This window comes from Varanus komodoensis, unplaced genomic scaffold (assembly GCF_004798865.1).
Source record: "Varanus komodoensis strain SLA01 unplaced genomic scaffold, ASM479886v1 scaffold23, whole genome shotgun sequence".
Classification (NCBI taxonomy): domain Eukaryota; kingdom Metazoa; phylum Chordata; class Lepidosauria; order Squamata; family Varanidae; genus Varanus; species Varanus komodoensis.
In genome coordinates, this window is record NW_025335627.1 from 15,879,047 (window position 1) to 15,898,530 (window position 19,484).

Below are 19,484 nucleotides of genomic sequence, written 5' to 3' on the forward strand. Positions count from 1 at the left end.
AAGGAGGTGGTGATCCGGCCTGTCCTGAAGAGGGCATCCCTGGACCCAGAGGTGGCCACCAACTTTAGACCGGTGGCCAATATTCCGTTTTTGGGCAAGGTGTTAGAGCGGGTGGTGGCAGGACAACTCCAGGCACTCTTGGATGAAACTGATTATCTGGACCCATTTCACTCTGGCTTCAGATGCAGTTATGGTACTGAATCTGCCTTGGTTGCCCTGTATGATGACCTGTGCAGGGAGAGGGACAGGGGGAATGCATCCCTGTTGGTTCTCCTGGACCTTGCAGCAGCTTTCGATATCATCGACCATGGTATCCTTCTGGATAGGTTGGCGGGTTTGGGAGTAGGAGGCACTGCATGGCAGTGGTTCCGCTCCTGTCTGGCTGGCCAATTCCAGATGGTGGTGCTGGGGGACTATAGCTCTGTGCCATGGCAGCTTTGCCATTGAGTTCCGCAGGGCTCCATTTTGTCCCTCTTGCTCTTTAACATCTACATGAAACTGCTGGGAGAGGTCATCAGGAGATTTGGGCTGTGGAGTCATCAGTATGCTGATGACACCCAGCTCTACCTCTTATTTACATCTGCTCCAGGTGAGGTTGTGGCTGTACTGGCCCAGTGCTTGGCTGAGGTAATGGTCTGGATGAGGGCCTATAAACTGAGCCTCAATCCAGATAAGATGGAAGTCCTGTTGGTGGGTGGTGCAGGTCTCCAGGTAGGTGATTTTTGACCCAGTTCTGGATGGGGTAGCACTTCCTCTAAAGGACAGGGTCCACAGGTTGGGAGTACTCCTTGAGCCAGAGCTGTCACTGGAGTTCCATGTGGCAGTGGTGGCAAGGAATGCTTTCCTACAACTTCGACTAATCCATCAGCTGCGTTCTTGCCTGGATGAGCACTCCCTAGCAACAGTGATACATGCTCTGGTAACTTCCTGCTTGGATTACTGCAATGCGCTCTACATGTGGCTGCCCTTGAAAACGGTCTAGATACTGCAACTGGTACAGAATAGAGCTTCCAGGCTGCTGATGGGGACCGGCCGTTACTCTCACATAACGCCGATCCTCTACCAGTTTCACTGGCTTCCAGTTGAAGTCCAGGCCCAATTCAAGGTGCTGGTTTTGACCTATAAAGCCCTAAATGGCTTGGGACCAGAATACCTGAAGGAACGTCTCCTTCCTTATATGCCCTCATGCCCCTTAAGATCTATGGGAGAAGCCCTACTCCAGGAACCCTCTCTAACAGAGGTTAAAAGGTCATCAGCTCAGAGTAGGCCCTTCTTTGCTGTCACACCCAGACTCTGGAATGTACTCCTCAGAGAGGTAAGCCTGGTGCCAAGTTTATACTCTTTTTGGTGCCAGGCCAAACCTTTTTATTTAAACAGTATTTTAAAATTTAATAGTTTTTAAGTTTAGTCGCTCTGTTTGTTTTGTGAATTATTGTTTTGTTCTGTTTTATTTATTGAAATTGTTGTTTTAATTGTCTTTTTAAATATTGTAAGCCATCCTGAGATCTTGTATAATAGGATGGCATACAAAAGCTTTTAATAAATGAATAAATAAATAACAGGGTGAAATCAGAACAAAAGTGCTTACTATACCATTGTATTCTCCATTTTAAAAAATCCAGGAAAACTGCCCACCACAGACAAGAGCCTACGGCAGGGGTAGGCAATGTGGCACCTGCTGGCACCAATCTCAATCATGCTTTATGTGCACCAGCCTTCCCAATCAAAACATAATCTCCTCAGCTTGCCAGACGATAGAGCCAGGCACAATTAAACAATCGGCAATCTATATGCAAGCTCTTCAGAACACGCTCACTATGATTTGTTTGTTTCCATGATCTCGGTCTGTCACTGAGGATAGTAATATATCTATGTGATCTAAATGTCCCATACTGAAGATCAAGCAACAAGGAGGAGGTCTCCTTTCCTCTAGCACCTTGTCAAGGGAAAACAGCAAGGAAGGCAACCACCTCAGTGCACCCAACTCGGATGCCTCAGATGTGAATGACTTCAATATGTGGAATTAAAACAGTAGTTCTTAATATTAAGTACTACTGTTAACAGTAGTACTTAATAATATTGAGAATATTATTATTCTCAAAAGAATTCCAGCAAAACTTCAACCCATGGACAAGAGCATATGACATGGGTCGGCTACATGGTGCCCACATGTACCAGTGCAGCCCCAGACAGGCAGTGAAAAGAGCTCCTACGCCTTCCACACAAAATCTATTAATGATTACCCATAGTAATCTTCATTTTGCTGCTATGAGGTATCTTTGCTGATCTACAGCAGAATGCCCAGGGATCTACACAAGTCTACTTTCTTCCCAGTTTTGCTGTAATGTATGTGAGCTGATCACAGGTTTAGAAACAGCCTACTTTGGGAGCTCCAATACTAGCCCCAACTTTTCATCATTGACTTTACTTCTTTCATACAACCAGTGAAGTTACTGGTTAGGGCTGGGATTAGTACCAGGAAGCTCAGGTTCAAATCCCCTCACAACCACAATACTCAGCTAGGTGGCTTTAGGCTATCTGCTATCAGCCTAACCTAGCTCACAGGGCTATTAGGAAGACAAAATAAGTGGGAAGGGAACCATGTACATCCCTCCAAGGTACTTATAGGAAAGGAAAGATAAAAATGATATAAATTATATTACTACTATTGCTCAGTGACCCCTCCCCTCTACTATTTCTTAAATCAAATAGGCTGGTGCAATTATATCCTCTCTTTCTTCGGCACATGTGATGTACCAATAGAGAATCTTGTTGATGCAGATAACTGAATCAACTCTTGACATCTTTCTTTCATTATTTCTGTCTCTCACTCTTGCTTGACTTTCAAGTTTTATTTCTACTGTTTTCCTCCTCCTTATCCCCACTCCTACTTTTCTCTCCTTTCTCCATATCTTTCAGCTGGGTTAAACTGAGGGAGATGGATTTTCAAATGATCACCACCTTTAAATCATATTTCATTGACTTTTACTCCCTTGGAAGCTGTTCTGAATATACTTTGTTACATAAGTGCAGGATATAAGTGACAGAAAGGAAATAAAACTGTTACTCAACACTGTTCCAATGTTTTACTCTTTTTTAAGGGATTGTAATATCTGATTCCCTTCAATTTAGCAAAAAGATGACTTGCTGAATATGAGCTGTTCTCAAAACTCCTTCTGTTTGAAGTTCACCTCTTTTTCCAGCTTCCAAACTTGGCAGGCCAATTTTTGTCAAGTATCATGAGGAATAAGCATTTCACTGTATTTTGGTGTTGGCAGAACAAATTGAAAGTTTTCATTTTTCTGAACTAGAATATGAAAAGATGAACTATTTTAGAAACCATTTTAAATATTTCTATAAAATAATCAGTGACTTCAGTTGTGATCTCCAAGTGTGAGAATTTCTGGAAGTGAAGGGGAGCGACTTCTTCTGGAAGTGAACGGGAAAGGGGGAACTGAACTGTCTTCTTGTTGTGGTTGCTGTGTTAATTCATTTTTGAGAAAGCACCCTAAATCAAAGGGATATACCTATATAAGAAAGAAAGAAAAATCAGGAAAAACTGCTTGTCTTCCCAGAACAGCAGAGTATTCAGATGCATTATTGTGTAATGCAACTATTTGAACTGAAAAGAGAATGAATTGTCTTGGCTCCTTAATAAAAAAAAAAGTATTTCAAGCCTATTGGCTTGATCCATGGTAAGCCATCCATACCCTAAATGGACAAAGCTTTTAGGTGGCTTTCACAAGAAAATTTCTGGGTGGACTCTACTCTGGGTAAATAACAAGGGACAGTCTGTAGCTCAATGGCAGGACACATGCCTTGTATGCAAAAGTTCCTCATCAGTTTTAATCCCTTGCATATCCAGAGCAGAAAAATGCTTCTGTTCCAAAACTTGAAGAGCCTTGAGCCTCTACTAGCAGAAAATACAGTGCTAAACAGGGTAATAGTTTGATCTGGTAGAAGAACACCGCTATGTACCTAATACCATAAAGAATGCAAAATGGTGAGTCATCACAAATGGTTCCACAGTGGAACTGTGGGAATGATGTTCGGCTGAGCACTGATTTTAAAACATCCCCAATAGTCTGCTGTGATTTCTTTTGTTATTTGAGGCAATCATATTGTGACCTGAATATACCTTGATATAAACAACAGGGATCTAAATGGCAGAAAGAAATTTCTATTGTTTACTCATGAAAAACATCTGGAAAAAGTGTGGTTTTTTAACTACCAAAACCCCCCCAAAAACCATTCTCATACTCATTTTATGTCTATTGCTCTGTAAAAGCACAAGCAGCTCCATCGTCAGCTTAGGTATTTAAAGAATCTAAGTTAGTTTAAAGAAAATTGGGTGTAAAAAAAGAAAAGAAAATCCATCCTCAAATATCACAAGAAGTCAACAGGGACTACTTCCTCAGAAAAACACACATGCACTTTGTTGTTTGAGGCTTTGAATATTCAGCATCTCAATGTACAGATAGAAGTGGATAGAGCTGTTCCCTTCAGTGTATGATTCATATTCAAAAGAAGCAGAAAATGTATAATTAAGGAAAGTAGCTCATACTCAGAAGGGTTTCTGTTCACCAGAAATGTGGAAACCAGATCTTATCCACATTTTTAGGAAAATTAAAAATTGTGAGAGTGGGTGGTTTGGTTAAACAACCCCTTTTTTCTCATTAATTTATATTCTTTAGTTCTTAATTTTTTAAATTTATATTAATGTATATTCTGCACTAATATAGATATTTCAAAGAGGTGTGCTTAAGGTATATTCAAGGGCTTGAAACAATAAAAAATCTACTGGAAGATCTCTAGGCAAACTGCAGTATGCTGACAATGCTATCTGACTCCCAGTTACTTAAAGTTAGCAACAAGATTACTTCCATCGTGCTACTGAAATGAAGAAAGCTTAGCTTAGGTTAATTTTTCATGGGGAAGAGCTGTGATACACCAAATAGATTCCTGAGCTATTACTGTGGGGTTTATCCGTGTAGACCTGCAAATGAAACTCTGTTGAAGTTGCTGCCATGTAAATCATCTGCAAAGTTGAGTGGAGGCAAAATGGCAAGTCAGTTAGTCAGTAGAAAAAGAAATTCCATGCAAGGGAAAAGGCCAGTGGTCTGGGATTTACAGACTGAAACCTGTCTGTAATTTTACTGATATGTGTTAGAGCTCCAAAATAGGAGATGTTATAATAAGAGCTGATGTTGCAGAGAGAAAGGGAGAACTGCCTTGTTCTAATAATGGAAATGAATCACTGAGTGATTGATTGATTTATTTTCCTTCCATGTCAGATGTTGTTACATTTGTGTGAGGGATGTTTTGCTTTATTGTGTAACAGAGGCTGGAGAGTGGGCAATACTTCATTCAGCCATCAGAAGGGGAAAAACTGCACTTAAGGGAGAAGGCTTGTAGCCTAGGATTTACCAAGATTTATCCCTAATTGTACCGAGTTCAGGCCCATGTGGCACGAGCAGCAGGAGGAGCTCTCGTCAGCATCCCATGTTTTCCTGCCCTTTCTTCCTCCTGTTTTCTCTCTGTGCAGTAAACCCTCTTGGGGAAGTACTCAATCTCTTGGAAAATTGCTATTTGATAAATACCTGTTGCAAGTTATTTATTTCCACAATTTGTGATAAATGCTCTTGCATTTGAATATTTGGTCATTTTGTTTCTATTTTTCTATTTCATATTTTCTATTTCTATTTCATTAGAACAATGAAGGGTAAAGCTGTGAACTATAAAGTTTGTGTTTTGTGTTGGACCAATTTTGGCATGTTACATATAGGATTTGAGTTTATAAGAACTGAGCATTTTGACCCTATTCATTCATGAATATAGGGTCGTCATAAGTATGCGATGATTTCATGGCACATAACAACAACCTACAGTGGTGTTCCAGTTATATGTCTTCTGCCCCAGACTGTGGGTGATGGCTTTTGTAGTCCTATTAGAAAAGAAATTACGTTCCATACATCTTACACCTACCCACCCTTGCCTTAAAGATTTACAAATTGACATATATTGTTAGCTTACCTTTCAGGGCATACTGCCCTCACAATGATGATAAATTACAAACTATATATTATGGCACTCCTTTTTCTTCTTTTTGTATTCCCTCTTTTACTTGCTGAGGTGAGGGATGGGATGCAGCTAAGGCTCACATTTCTTGGTACAGGTTCTTACCAATAAATGGGTCAGACTACCTCCATTCTACTGCACTGGGTGGACTGGATTTCTTCTACTGGACTTTAGCAGGTGTGGCTAGGAAGCAAAAGAGAGAATGTGAATCACCTTAAAGAGTTGCAGAACAATTATGGGTACATTCAGCTTTTCAGTTTCATTGCAGAATTGAGATTGGATCTCTTACACAAGGAGCTTTTTCTTTCTTTCCTTTCTGTATTTTCCAGAAGATAACCTCTAGGTGGCAGTCTGATATAGCAGAATAATGAAAATACACAAGTAGGAGCTTGTATTTTGTTTCAGCATGAAAAAATATACCAGTAGTCCCCAGGTTATGGATGAGTTCCATTTCTGTCCTTAAGTTGAATTTGTATGTAGGTCAGATTACATGAGTAAGCCAAACATTCATCTTAGAATATGTATATATTTTACCTTTCTATGCATATAAAACACTTAAGAAACTTGTCCATATTCACTAGAACCTCTTAAACACAATACAGCATTGTAATAATGATATTAATATGGTAATAATAAAGTAACTACAGGTACTGAAGAGAGAGAGCAAATACATATGCATGTGTGTAGGCATACAGTATTGTAAAAAAACAAAACAAATAAAAGAATTTTCAAAACAGTGTAGAACATTCTTGAGGTAACATAAGCCTACCATTAACTGATGATGACAGGAATGGACCTGGTGGTGGAGAGTCAGAGTTTGACTGTGCTGCTAGAAGGAGTGGGTTACCACTTGAATTGCTTTCTTGAAGTCAGCCTCAAGGGTACAGCCATTTTCTTCTGCTCACCATAATTGGCCTTGTAGCAGCTGAGGGCCTGGTTATACAGGAAAATGCTACAGAAAAACCAAAGGGGAACTATGTAACCTACACATGCCCCAAATCACACAGGCCTGGGTACGCTTGAGTTGACATCCAGAATGAAAAGCTGTGGATGTTGTAACTCTAGGGAACTAGGTTGCCACTGATGCCAAATGCATTGCAAAGTTCCTTACAGATACATCACGTAGTTCTTAGAGATAGCCATGACTGTCTCTAACCAATCTCAATCTCTAACAAAAGCCTGTGACTAGGAAACTACATGACCATTAATGATGCATCATCAAATGTGTCATGTAGTTCCCTAGAGATACTCACAGCTTTTCCTTAGAGATATTCACATAGGGTTTATGGCAATCCATGTGTTCATAAGTACAGTTTGTTCATAACCCAGACATTTGTGACCCAGGGACTGCTTGTATTTTATGTAAAAAGAAAAGTTTGTGGTGGTGAGAGCAGTAAGGCATGCGCCAGTGGTAACAGTACAGAAGAAACTGGCACTTACTGCCTGGAACAAAAATGGCCAAGTTACAGTGACAGTGGGCTCTTCTGAGGTGATGGGATGGGGGCTTGAGCCCCCTTACCCTGGTGATTAATCCTGGTATATCTACTGACCCAAAGGTGCTTTCTATCTAGTATTCACATCAACTGGTGACAGACAATAGCTACTCCTCACACACATTTCATCTGTCACACTGTCAGTCAGGTCAAACAGATTTGCAAGGTTTGGAAACAATACAGAACCTGTAAAACCTAGTTATTAGAGGCTTTTATACAGTGTAGAGAGAGCAGCCCCTTTTTCAAACCATCTTTGTTTCCTGTGGAGTGCAGGAATGCATCAATTCTCCATCAGTCACTGTACAAGAATCAGTTTTCCTTCACTGCCATCTTGTGGCTATATGTGTCAGGAAACAGTTTAAGGTACAATCTTATGCATATTTGGTCCGAAGAAAGTCTTACAACTCCCAGCCATGCTGTGAGGGGAATGCTGGAAGCTGTAAGACTTTCATCTGTCTCAAACATGAATAAGATTCTGGCCTTGGAGAAATCACACATTAAATAATTTATTTAAGGCAACAGAACAGCACCTTACGTGCAATTGTTCCTCTTTTGCCCTGTGTTAAGTAACATGCCATATTAGCCTATGTGGCCCCTTTAATAAATACAAAATAAGAACACTCTACCCTGGATTATAATGGATTTCCCACCTGAACAAAAGTTTGTGACTTTCCTTTTCATATCCAGTGGTAGTGGAGAATTAGCAGTAATACAAAATCCATTCTTAAAAGCCACACTGAAAGCATGAAATGCATGCATGCTTGCCTCTGTGTGTGTGTGCGCGTGTGTGTGTACGTGCATGCGCGCTTGTGCAAATCTTGGTATTGGGAGTAATGATTGATTAACTTCTGCTTTGAGAACTGTTTGCTGTTGAATGCTCTTACATAATGGCTACCATGATGGGGCTGGTTTTATATTTCTAAAAATGTTTCCAATACATTGTTTTATACTAAGAACAATAAGGAATCAACAATAAGAATTCACAAACATCAGAAATCACAATTGCTATGTAGACATTAATGGAACTTAATTGTTTTGCTGATTCAACTTATATCAGCACCTGAATTAAGTCTGTAAACTTTTATTTTTACAGGTTATGCTATCGGTATCTCTTAAAGGAGTCCTAAGTGCCTATTGCCAATCCCTGAAGAAAACAAACTGTGAACTAAGAGCATCATTAGATGATGGCGGTCTGGGCCCCGTCCCCATAACTGCAGGGCAACCCTTTATTTTGCAGTATTCCAGCATCCAGTTTCAACTTAAGAAAAAAAAATTAGGAAATAAAGTTCAGGAGGGTCAGGTAGCTTGCCAGATGCCAAGGGGGGATATTCATGAGCACAATTCTAGAGATCCCAGCAAAGGCAAAACCTGCACCCTAAACCTTTACACTAGTAGTTTCACATCTAATACACAAATAATTTCACACAACTTGCAAATTAAGAGGTTTGGGACTTTCCCAGGCATGACTGATTTGACCAAAAACAGCAATCTCCCATGGACATGATTTAGACTTGACACCTTCTCACCCCAAATAGGTGGGAAGGGCACAGAAGATAGGAAGTCAGTAAAACAGATGGCTTCACTATTCTATTTTACTTTATTTTGCATATACTTTTCTTCTTTTTGTATTCTGTTTATGTTAAGAAAATAAAAATTAAAAAGAAGATAGGAAGTAGGAGTGAGAGTATGTACTGAGATGGGGAAAGCAGGCCTTAGCAGGAGCTTACAATGACCTTTTCTGTAACCAGAGTGAATACATTGGATGTTTGGTGCAGTTCAGTGATGAAATGTTATTGAATTGGGGTCTGCCCCCTCCCGGTTCAAATACCTATTCTCTATTAAAATGATGGGCTGTTCAGAAGAACACATTCACCCACATTCTATGTTGTTATATGGGTGAAAAGGCATCACCCAACTTGCCCCTAACCTCCAGGGGTCAGGTGTGGATGTCTGAGCCAGGGAAGCCCATGTGCCTGAAGATCTGCTAGTGCAGGCTTCCCCATGAAGCACCTAGGATCCAATGCTCAGGCTGCCTATGTGGGCCCCCAGGAGTGGGAAGTGGGAAGCGATGTAACCTGGAGAACTGGGCTTCTGGCATGTCTTAATCATATGCTGCCCCTTCCCTTCTGTAACACGAGGGTATAAAAGTTCTGGTTCCCAGTGTTTGAACTCTTTATAACTTGGGTGAGGCCTCGACAATTTGCAATGTGCATGCATGAATGAAACACCAGTACAACTGAAGCTATTCAGCTGGAACAGCCCTCTTCGCTGAGACAGCGCTCTCCTAGCATGAGAGCTACTTAGACATGCACTGAGAAGAAAATTGCTGGCATCTAACTTTCTGCTTAACTGTCCACTGTTATGGTAAGAGTGGAATGTGGTCTACCTCCTTTAATTAACAATGTGCAAAAGGCAGGATCAAGATGCAGATGGGATAGGACAAAATGAGCAAGGATTGATGAGTTTGCTCCTAAAGCAAACTCATCAATATGTATGAATTATGGGGGGGGGGTCTCTCAGGAGCAGGACTGTTGTGTGCACTTTTCAATAGAGAGCTTTTAGCCCTTGCTGGTGCTTGTCTAGACATTCTGCAGTCGCACAGACAAACCTGGGTGTTGGGGTTAAAGTCCTTGACAACAACAAGGGGCCAAATATCTCTCTCCCAAGCTTATAGTGAAGATAAGGAGAGGCTGCAAGATGCTGAGGACTAGCATCAGTTTTCAAGGAAGAACACTTTGTTCTGTTCCCTGCAGGGGTGTTGAATTTCAGGCCTGCAAGCCAAAGCCAGCCCTGCTGCGATCTCAATTGGCTCTCCAGTGTTCCTGCAATGGCCACATCCGCTTCCACAGCCCCAGACCCCTATTTCCCAACCACCCATCACTTGGCAGTTCATCCATTTTTGCACATTTTTTCAGTTCCAAAGGGCTGAACTGCCTCTCTTAGGGCTTACTTAGGGACAGTAAGAACTTTAAGCTACCACATGCTGGTATTTTGGATATTTTGGTCCTGTCTCTTGCCCCTTTGACCCCATCCCCTTTGCCCCTGCCAGTCACTGATAGCTTCTCCCAAACTGAGTTCCACCCTCAAACTGAGAGGGTTTTGGCACCCCTGGTTGACAGCTTAATGGCTATGCTACTGTGTGGAAGATATTGATAGGACAATCATCACACCACCTCATTTGAGGAAGCATATATTCTGCAATTTCATATGGCTGGCATTTTTGCTAAGACTCTTTTCAAGTGTGTGATTTGGAAACATGTTTAGTGAATGATTTCTTCTTGGTAAATATTATTTAGGAACACACTGCCAGATTATTTTAAGGACTATTAAAAAGTGCCCTGTATTGTATCAAACCACTTATCTATCTCCCCCAGTAGTACCACCCTGATTGATAGTGACTCTGAGGTAGAGGTTTTCCTCATTGTTTGCTATCTGAGATCCTTTAAATTGAGATCCCAGGAATCAAACAGTGACTTATCAGATGCAGAGCAAGTGTGATTCCCCTGCTCCCCACCATTTTCTTTTTGAAAAGCTATTTTGTCTTTAGATTTTGAGATCTAGGTTTAGGTTCTATTTAAAGAGGTAGACATGGCTTCCATCACAATGAGTGGGTTCAGTTAACCAGTAACTGGCTTTAGATGACAGAATAATTCATATTTCAACAACTCTTGGTTCAATAACCAAGACTCAACCCCTACTGCTGAACATGGGTTTTTGCCTTGTCTGAACTTAGTCCATGACTGACACTGTTCCTTATGTCAGAATATGGATATGAATAGTGCAATGTGATCTTATTCCCAATGCAGTACTAACATCTGTACATAGCTTTATACATCATACACATTTTTCTGATTTGGATTATTACTGTAAACACACCTTCTGTAGCCTATGGAAGCCTTCCCCAACTTGATGACCTCCAGAATTTTTGGAGTTCAGCTCCTATCAACTCCTGCCAGTATAGTCAATAGTCAGGGTTTATGGGAGTGATAGCCCAAAACATCTGGAGGGCACTAGATATGGAAGGCTATCCTGTAGGGGTTGTACTATGTAAGCATCTGAATGTGAATGGTAAAAATATCCCTGCACATCACAATATCAACAGCTGCAGGTGATTGTTATGGTTGTATACCATCAAGTCTTCTCCAGTTTATGCCAAACCTTTGAGTGAAAGGAGTTCTGCTCAGCTCTTGCAAATTAAGGACACAGCTTCCTTTATGGAGTCAATCCAACTCGTATTTGGTTTTCCTTTTCTCCCTCTGCCTTCAACTTTCCCTAATATAATTGTCTTCTCTAGGGAGTTTTGCCTTCCCATGATGTGCCCAAAGTATGACGGCCTACATGTTGTCATTTTTGCTTCTAGGGAAATTTCTGGCTTGATTTGATCTGGGACCCATTTGTTTGTCTTTCTGTTGGCCCGGAGTATTCACAAAGCTCTCCTCTACCACTATGGTTTGAACACATCAATTTTCTTCCCGTCAGCTTTCTGCACCATTCAGCTTTCACAGTCATACATAGTGATCCAACATACAATAGTATGGATGATCTTGGCCCCCATTTGGTCACCAGTGAGAGGCCCTTACCCTTGATGATCTTTTCCGGTTCCATCATTGCTACTCTTCCCAGTCTCAGTCTTCAAATTTCCTGGCTACAGTCCCCCTTTGAATTGATGACTGAGCTGAGATATGGATAATCTTTCAGAATTTCAATTTCTTCATTGTTGACATGCAAGTTGTGTAATTATTTTCCAGTCATGATTTTTGTTTGCTTAATATTCAGCTGCAGTTCTTTTGTGCTTTCTTCTTTCATTTTCAACAGGAGTTGTTTCAATTCCTTGCTGCTTTCTGCCATAAGATGGTATGAACACATATCTGAAATTATTGATGCATCACTTGCCATTTCTCACTCCTTCCTCTGATTCTAATCCATCTTTCCTTATGGTATGTTCTGTGTGCAGACTGAACAGATTGAATGTAAAATACACTCTTACCTGACACTTTTGCCTATAGGAAACCATTCTGTTTTCCCATATTTTGTCCTAACGGTAGCTTCTTATCCACAATACAGGTTTTGCATCAGGACAATCAACTGCTGAGGCACACCCATTTCTTTTAGGACCATCCATAGTTTTGTGAGATCCACACAGTCAAAGTTGACTTGTTCTTGAGTGTCTCTTCCTTTTTGGAATCCAGCTTAAATGTCAGGCATTTCTCACTCCATATAGGGTAATCTTTGTTGCAGCACCTTGAGCTTCATTTTTCTAGCATGGGAAATCAGTGCAATGGTCGTATGGTTGCTGCACTATTTTGCATCTCCTTTTTGGGGACTGGAATGTATATTGAATATTTTTGTGGCCACTGTTGTTTTCCACATTTGTGGGCATATTCTTGTTGGGGTTGGACTTCTACAGCTAAGGATAGTTCTACTGGTATCCTATCTATTCCTGATGCTTTATACCATGGGTCCTCAAACTACAGCCCATGGGTCAGATTTGGTCCACCATGCTCATTTATCTGGCCCACCTCAGAGATTTTGAACTCGCTCAGAGAAAACAATATCCGAGCAAGTGCAAAAGCTCTGAGCTGGCGCAGGCATTCTCTGAAACTGAGCAGAGAGCTGCCACACATGCCTAATTGTAAAAGCTCAATTGTGCCTGTGCCAGCTCTCCCCCGCACCCCACTGCATGCATATACAGAGAGGGAATATGGAGAAGGAAACAGAGGAGAAGAGGGCGGAAGAGAGAGAGAGACGAAGATGCTAGAAAAGGAGTGAAGGTAAGAAAACTTACCTTATAACTTTTAAAGTCCATTTTTAAGTATGTGAGCCACATCCCCAGGGGCGCGAGAGGGCACATCCTTCAATGGGCGAACCGCCACCACCATTGAGCTGCTGCCCCTGGGCTAGGTGAGGCAGCCGCAGCTTACCCAGAGAAGGTTCTTCCCCACCTCATCTTGGGCTTCTGCTGCAGCCCGAGGGAGCAGAGCAAACGGTTTTTAATTTTTAAATTAATTTTTAAATTTTAATTAAATTGTAATTTATTTTAATTGTAATTAATTTAATGTGCAGTGTGCATAGGAATTCATATTTTTTTCAAACTCTAGTCTGCTCCCCCCCAACAGTCTGAGGGACAGTGAACTGGCCCCATTTAAAAAGTTTGAGGACCTCTGCTTTATACCTTCCAATTGCTTTCAGAGCACCTTTCAGTTTGCTTTCTAATTATGCAGGCTCTTCCTCATAGGATTCCTCTTTGAAGGAGTCTGTTATCCTTTCATCTCTTCTGGACAGTTCTTCTGTACATTGGTTCCATCTTCTCTTTATTCTAGCCAGGTCAGACAGCATGTTCCTATGTTTATCTTTCAGCTTTCCTAACCTAGGTTTGAATTTCTCTTGGGTTTGTTGGGTTTTCTAGAAGAGGCCTCTTGCCTTTCCTCTTTGGTTGTTCTCTTCTATTTCTTTGCATTCTCCATTTTAATAGTTTTTTTTTGTCTTCACATGATAGTTGTTGAAAAGTTGTATTCAGGATTCTCATCTTGCTTCTGTCACCTTTTACTTTTGCTTCTCTTCTGTCCTTTGCAACTGTATTTCCTCTGTTATTCATATATCCTTTTTCTTTCTTTTGCTTGAATTATCTTTTGGCATTCTTCCCTAACAATGACTCTGGTTCATGGACAATTGAGTTCTGTAATGCAAGTCTGTTCTCTAGTTGGACTTTAATTCCTCAGGAATATTATTGAACTTGTACTTTGGCACTGTGTTTATATTAGCGATCTTTTTTTCTTTTAGCTTTACTCTGATTTTTTATATTAAGAATCCAAACTTTATTATTTATTTTTCGATTTATATCCTGCCTTTTTCCTACAAAGGGCTCAAGGCAGCTTACATCATTCTCCTCCCCTATCTTATCCCCACAACAACCCTGTGAGGTAGACTGGGTTGAGAGTCTGTGACTGGCCCAAAGTTACCCAGTTGGCCCCATGGCTGAGTGGGGATTAGAACCCACTCCCATGCTCTTAACCACTACACCACACTGGCTTTCCCACTACACCACACTGGTTCTCTTAATTTCTTAAATTAAGAAATAAAACTTAATTTAAATAAATAAATAAATCTCTTAATTTATTAAGAGATTAAAAGTTCAAGTTTGGTTTTAATGAAACCAAAATACTTTGAGCACAAAACAGCAATTTCTACGTCCCACTGATTTAATTATAAGCTTAAGTTGAAATCAAAGAGATCTAAAAATGCTCAAGCAGTCAGATTTTATTGTTCCAGATAGTGGATTTCATTCAAAGTGCAGCTTAGCCAGTATATGAATGTACAAGTAAAGGATCTAGAGCTATCCTAGTTCTAGAAGTAAACAAGCTTCTCCCTTCCATAATAATTTCTGAGAAGGTGCTTTTATAAAACTCCTCCTAACAAGTTCCCCGTAGTTGGCTAATACAGCACGTGATGTTTGCCCAACGTGCAACACATCCTTTCCCCACCAGAGGGCTCCGTGAGGCGGCTTACGCTGCGCTTCAGACGCGAGAAAACAGTTTGAGGCTCTACTAGACTTTTAGAGGCAACATGGCCACGTTGAGGCTGCCGGCGAGCAAGGTCCTAAGGCAGCTTTGCTGTCTCCGGGGAGGGCGAGCGCCGGCCAGGTGAGTGCTTCCTTCACGGTGTCCTGCTGGCGTGGAAGAGGCGCGAGGGGATAAGATGGAGGCATAGGACGGCTGAGCCGGCAGCCCCTCTCGGCGTTGCAGACTTGAGTTTGAGGCATGAAAAAGGCGCAGTGGGCACCGTTTTCCTGCTGCAGGAGGATGAGTGGTGGTGAATTTTCCGTAAGACTCAGCCTTGGAAAGCGCCTCGCCCCGCGTTCGGTATGTGCCTGTCACTCTTGGCACTCTTGAAAGATCTGCTGTCGGGGGTTTCCTGGTCTCCTCCCCTCCCCGCGCCCCGTACTCACCTCGCAAGTTGAGCACGGGCACGCTTCAATTTTCTGTGCAAGTTTTGACAGAAGAAAGGGCTTCCACTGCATGCTCGGGTATGCTGGGAGTAGCAGGCCTTTTCCTTGTCGAAACTTTGCTCTTTAAAGCGCTTTGCAGAGTTGAAAATGCCATAGCAATGCTGGCAGTGGCCTGTGGATGGATTCTCTGATTTTGACTGTATGGAGCAGTGAAGCTGGCAAAGTTTGTTCCCTTACCAAACTAGCAGTTTTGTTATCATTTCCAGAGGATGACTGCAGTAGTCCATTGCAGAAAAGCCAACTAAAAAGTAAGAAGGTCGCCAGCTCTTCATTGGGTGGCGATCGCGAGCGTGCCCGCCTTCCCTGCATGGACGCGATCACGTTCGTGCTGGGGGGGGGGGCGGGGAGATGGCCACAATTGCTCCCGAGTTCCCTGCCCGAGTGCGCCCGCGCCTGCCTCCCCCACAGTGCACCCGCGATCGTGCCTGCCTCGCCCCCACCCCCCCACAAACAATAGCTGGGGGGGAAGGGAGCTGGCCGCAATCTTTGTTGTTCTTTGTCACTTTGCTTCACATTTTTGTGAGTAAAAAAATTAGTCGCAGAACGAATTAACCTTATTTATATTGAACCTTATGGGGAAATTTGACTTGGCTCACGACCAATTTGGGTCACAAACAGAGTCCTGGAATGGATTAAGTTTGGGAGCCAAGGTACCACTGTATTTGGCATATTAACTGTATAGGACAATCATGTCAATCATAGCAATTGACACTGTAATTGTATTAACAGGAATACCAAACTGATCTACGGAACAGAACTAGATGTTGCAGAGTGGTATAGTACTAAACTTTAAAGTGCAAGAAATTTGAAAAACTGAGGCAGATTTGTGAACCTATATCAACAAATCAGTTCCGGGAATTTTCATCTGCTTGAAGGTTTTGTAAATCTTGTTGTTATGTGCCATCAAGTCATCTCCAACTTATGCTGACCCTATGAATGAAAGCCCTCCAAAATGTCCTGTCCATGAGAGCTCCATTCAGCACTTCCAGGTTCAAGGCTGTGGTTTCCTTTATGGGTTCAGTCCATCTCATATTTGGTCTTCCCTTTTGTATTCTGCTTTTGGCTTTCCTTAGCATGATTGCCTTCTGCAGTGACTCTTGCCTTCTCTTAATGCATCCAAAGTATGATACTTTGTAAATCTAATTGTCTTAATTGCCCATTTAGGACAAGCCACCCCAAAACACTTAATGCTGTGACAGGTCCTGGGAAAATGCATTTCCCCCCAACCTCTCTGAGGATTGCAACTCAACTTAGAAGCAATGTGGAATCCTTGGGGGCAGGGTGGGTGGCAGATGACATCAGCATTCCTGCTAATAATAACATATTGTTCTTGCAGCATCGCTCCAAGCTCCAGTTCTGATGCACCACTGGTAGCAAAAAAGGTTTGGCTGCTCCTGCAAACGACAGCTGTGCCAGGTCAGCCACCTAGTGCCCTACAGATATTTTGAACTACAACTTCTGTCAGCCCCAGCCATTATAGTTAATGGTAATGGATTGTGGGAGTTGCAGTCCAAAACATCTGAGAGACAGTAGATTCCCAATCCTTGAATAAAGTCTCACTGCACCCTGTAACAGTGAGGGGAGTGCATTTTATGCCCAGGGGTTTGTTATGCCGAACCTCTCCAAGCCTTTATTTTGCATCATTGCCAGCTGCTTGCTCTTGGAGCACTTGATGTAGTAATAGCAGCAACTGAGGAAGTCTTGCTTAATGTTATGGAGGGGCAAGTTTGGAGGAGCTTTCTCTGTGGCTGCCATTTTCAAGGGCAGCTGTGTTCTTATAACATTGGTTCTATCAACAAGTAGCTTCAGTGTGAGAGGTGTTGTTTTTATCAATACAATGTGATATTTTTCCTACATGTATTCTTTCTAATTTTATTTATTTTAAGATACTTTCAGACTGAAAATCATCACTCAGCCCGGCTTGAAACCTCCTCTGCTAAAACCTTAATGGACATAGGAACTCGGAGGATCTTCACTTCAGATCATGACATCTTTCGACAAAGCGTGAAAAAATTCTTTCAGGATGCTGTGGTACCAAATCATGGAGAGTAAGTTAAATACTGAAAGAATTTGCATGTTTCTCCTGTCAGAAGTGCTGCTAAATGACATGCTGCTTCTTCCAACAGAAGCTTCCCTCCTCAGGCTTATAGTACTGTACAGGAGCTGTTTTGCTGGGACTACTGGGGTGGGGGGCTGGGGGGGTTAACTTCCCCCTCTGTGCACCACAGTCATGATTCAGACCCTCTGCAATCAAGTTATTTTTCTAATTAAAACAATTTACACACATGGGTCATCTGCCTTGACCCATAACTCAGTTTAACTAAGGACACAATCCTATGCATTTTTAGATGAGAAAAAAAATCCTAAAATAGACTTCTGCTGAGCAATGATAGAAGTTGTTGGACGTTTTTCCCATCTAAACATGCATAAGATTGTACCCTAAAACTGCAATCTAACATCTGCTTGCCTGAGAATAAGCCCTACTGAATTCAGTGGATCTAGCTTTTGAGCCCCCTTCATGGATCACTGCCTTATCGTGGCAAAGGGGCTTGTGTAAGATCTATGAATCAAGGCAAGCTGGACATGGTCAAACAAGAGATGACAAGACTGACCATCGACATCTTAGGAATCAGTGAACTAAAATGGACAGGAATGGGTGAATTTAATTCAGATGACCATCAGGTATACTACTGTGGGCAAGATTCCCTCAGAAGAAATGGAGTAGCCTTCATAGTCCATAAAAGAGTAGGAAAAGCAGTACTGGGATACAATCTCCAAAATGACAGAATGATCTCAGTTCGAACCCAAGGCAAACCATTCAACATCACAGTAGTCCAAGTCTGTGCCCCAACCACCGGTGCTGAAGAGGCTGAAGTTGACCGGTTCTATGAAGGCCTACAACACCTTCTAGAATTAACACCAAAAAACATTGTCCTTATCATCATGGGGGACTGGAATGCTAAAGCGGGAAGCCAAAAGATAACCGGAATAACAAGCAAGTTTGGCCTTGGAGTACAAAATGAAGCAGGGCACAGGCTGGTAGAACTTTGTCAAGAGAATACGATGGTCATAGCAAACACTCTTTTCCAACAACCAAAGATATGACTCTACATATGGACATCACCAGATGGTCAACATAGAAATCAGATTGACTATGTGCTCTACAGCCAAAGATAGAGAAGCTCTAGACCATGGGTCCTTAAACTACGGCCCGCGGGCTGGATCCGGCCTGCCATGGCCATTTATCTGGCCTGCCAGAGGTTGCCATGTGTGCGTGCGCATGCGTGCGTGGCAAGGTGCCAGCTTGCTCACAAGGAGATTGTTTTGGACTCGCTCGGAGAAAAGGATCTCTGCATACAGATGTCCCTGCCTTGCGTGTGTGAGCATGTGTGCAGGCCCCCCACCACCCCGGGCCGCGCCCTCCACCCCCCTGCCCCGGCCCGCACACCCCACCCGCACTGCCTTGGAACCCGCACCCATTGCTGGCACCTTTCAACTGGCCCCCTATTCAAAAAGTTTGAGGACCCCTGCTCTAGACAGTCAGTAAAAACAAGACCAGGAGCTGACTGTGGCTCGGATCATGAGCTCCTTGTTGCAAAATTTAGGCTTAAATTGAAGAAAGTTGGGAAAAGCACTAGGCCACTCAGGTATGACCTAAATCATTTCCCTGATGAATATACAGTAGAGGTGACAAATAGATTTAAGGAATTAGATCTGATAGTCAGAGTGCCTAAAGAGCTATGGACGGAGATTTGCTACATTGTACAAGAGGTAGCAACTAAAACCATCCCAAAGAAAAAGAAATGCAAGAAAGCAAAATGGCTGTCTGAGGAAGCTTTACAAATAGCTGAGGAAAGAAGGGAAGTGAAAGGCAAGGGAGAAAGAGAAAGGTACAGCCAATTGAATGC

General features: G+C 42.2%; 1 protein-coding gene across 2 annotated transcripts in view; it reads left to right on the top strand.

Annotated features, from left to right (window-relative positions):
- Positions 1–5,278: 5,278 nt before the first annotated feature.
- The window catches only part of ACADL (acyl-CoA dehydrogenase long chain), a 51,146-nt gene continuing 36,940 nt past the window's right edge, over positions 5,279–19,484 (top strand). Inside the window, exons 1-3 of one of the 2 annotated variants that reach the window (XM_044431982.1) lie at positions 5,279–5,289; positions 15,110–15,211; positions 17,463–17,624. In XM_044431982.1, coding sequence (XP_044287917.1) covers positions 15,135–15,211; positions 17,463–17,624 — 239 coding nt within the window. In that variant the 5' untranslated portion in view covers positions 5,279–5,289; positions 15,110–15,134. Of the gene's footprint in view, positions 5,290–15,100; positions 15,212–17,462; positions 17,625–19,484 lie in introns of those variants that run through there. The other variant, XM_044431980.1, reaches the window with a different exon arrangement.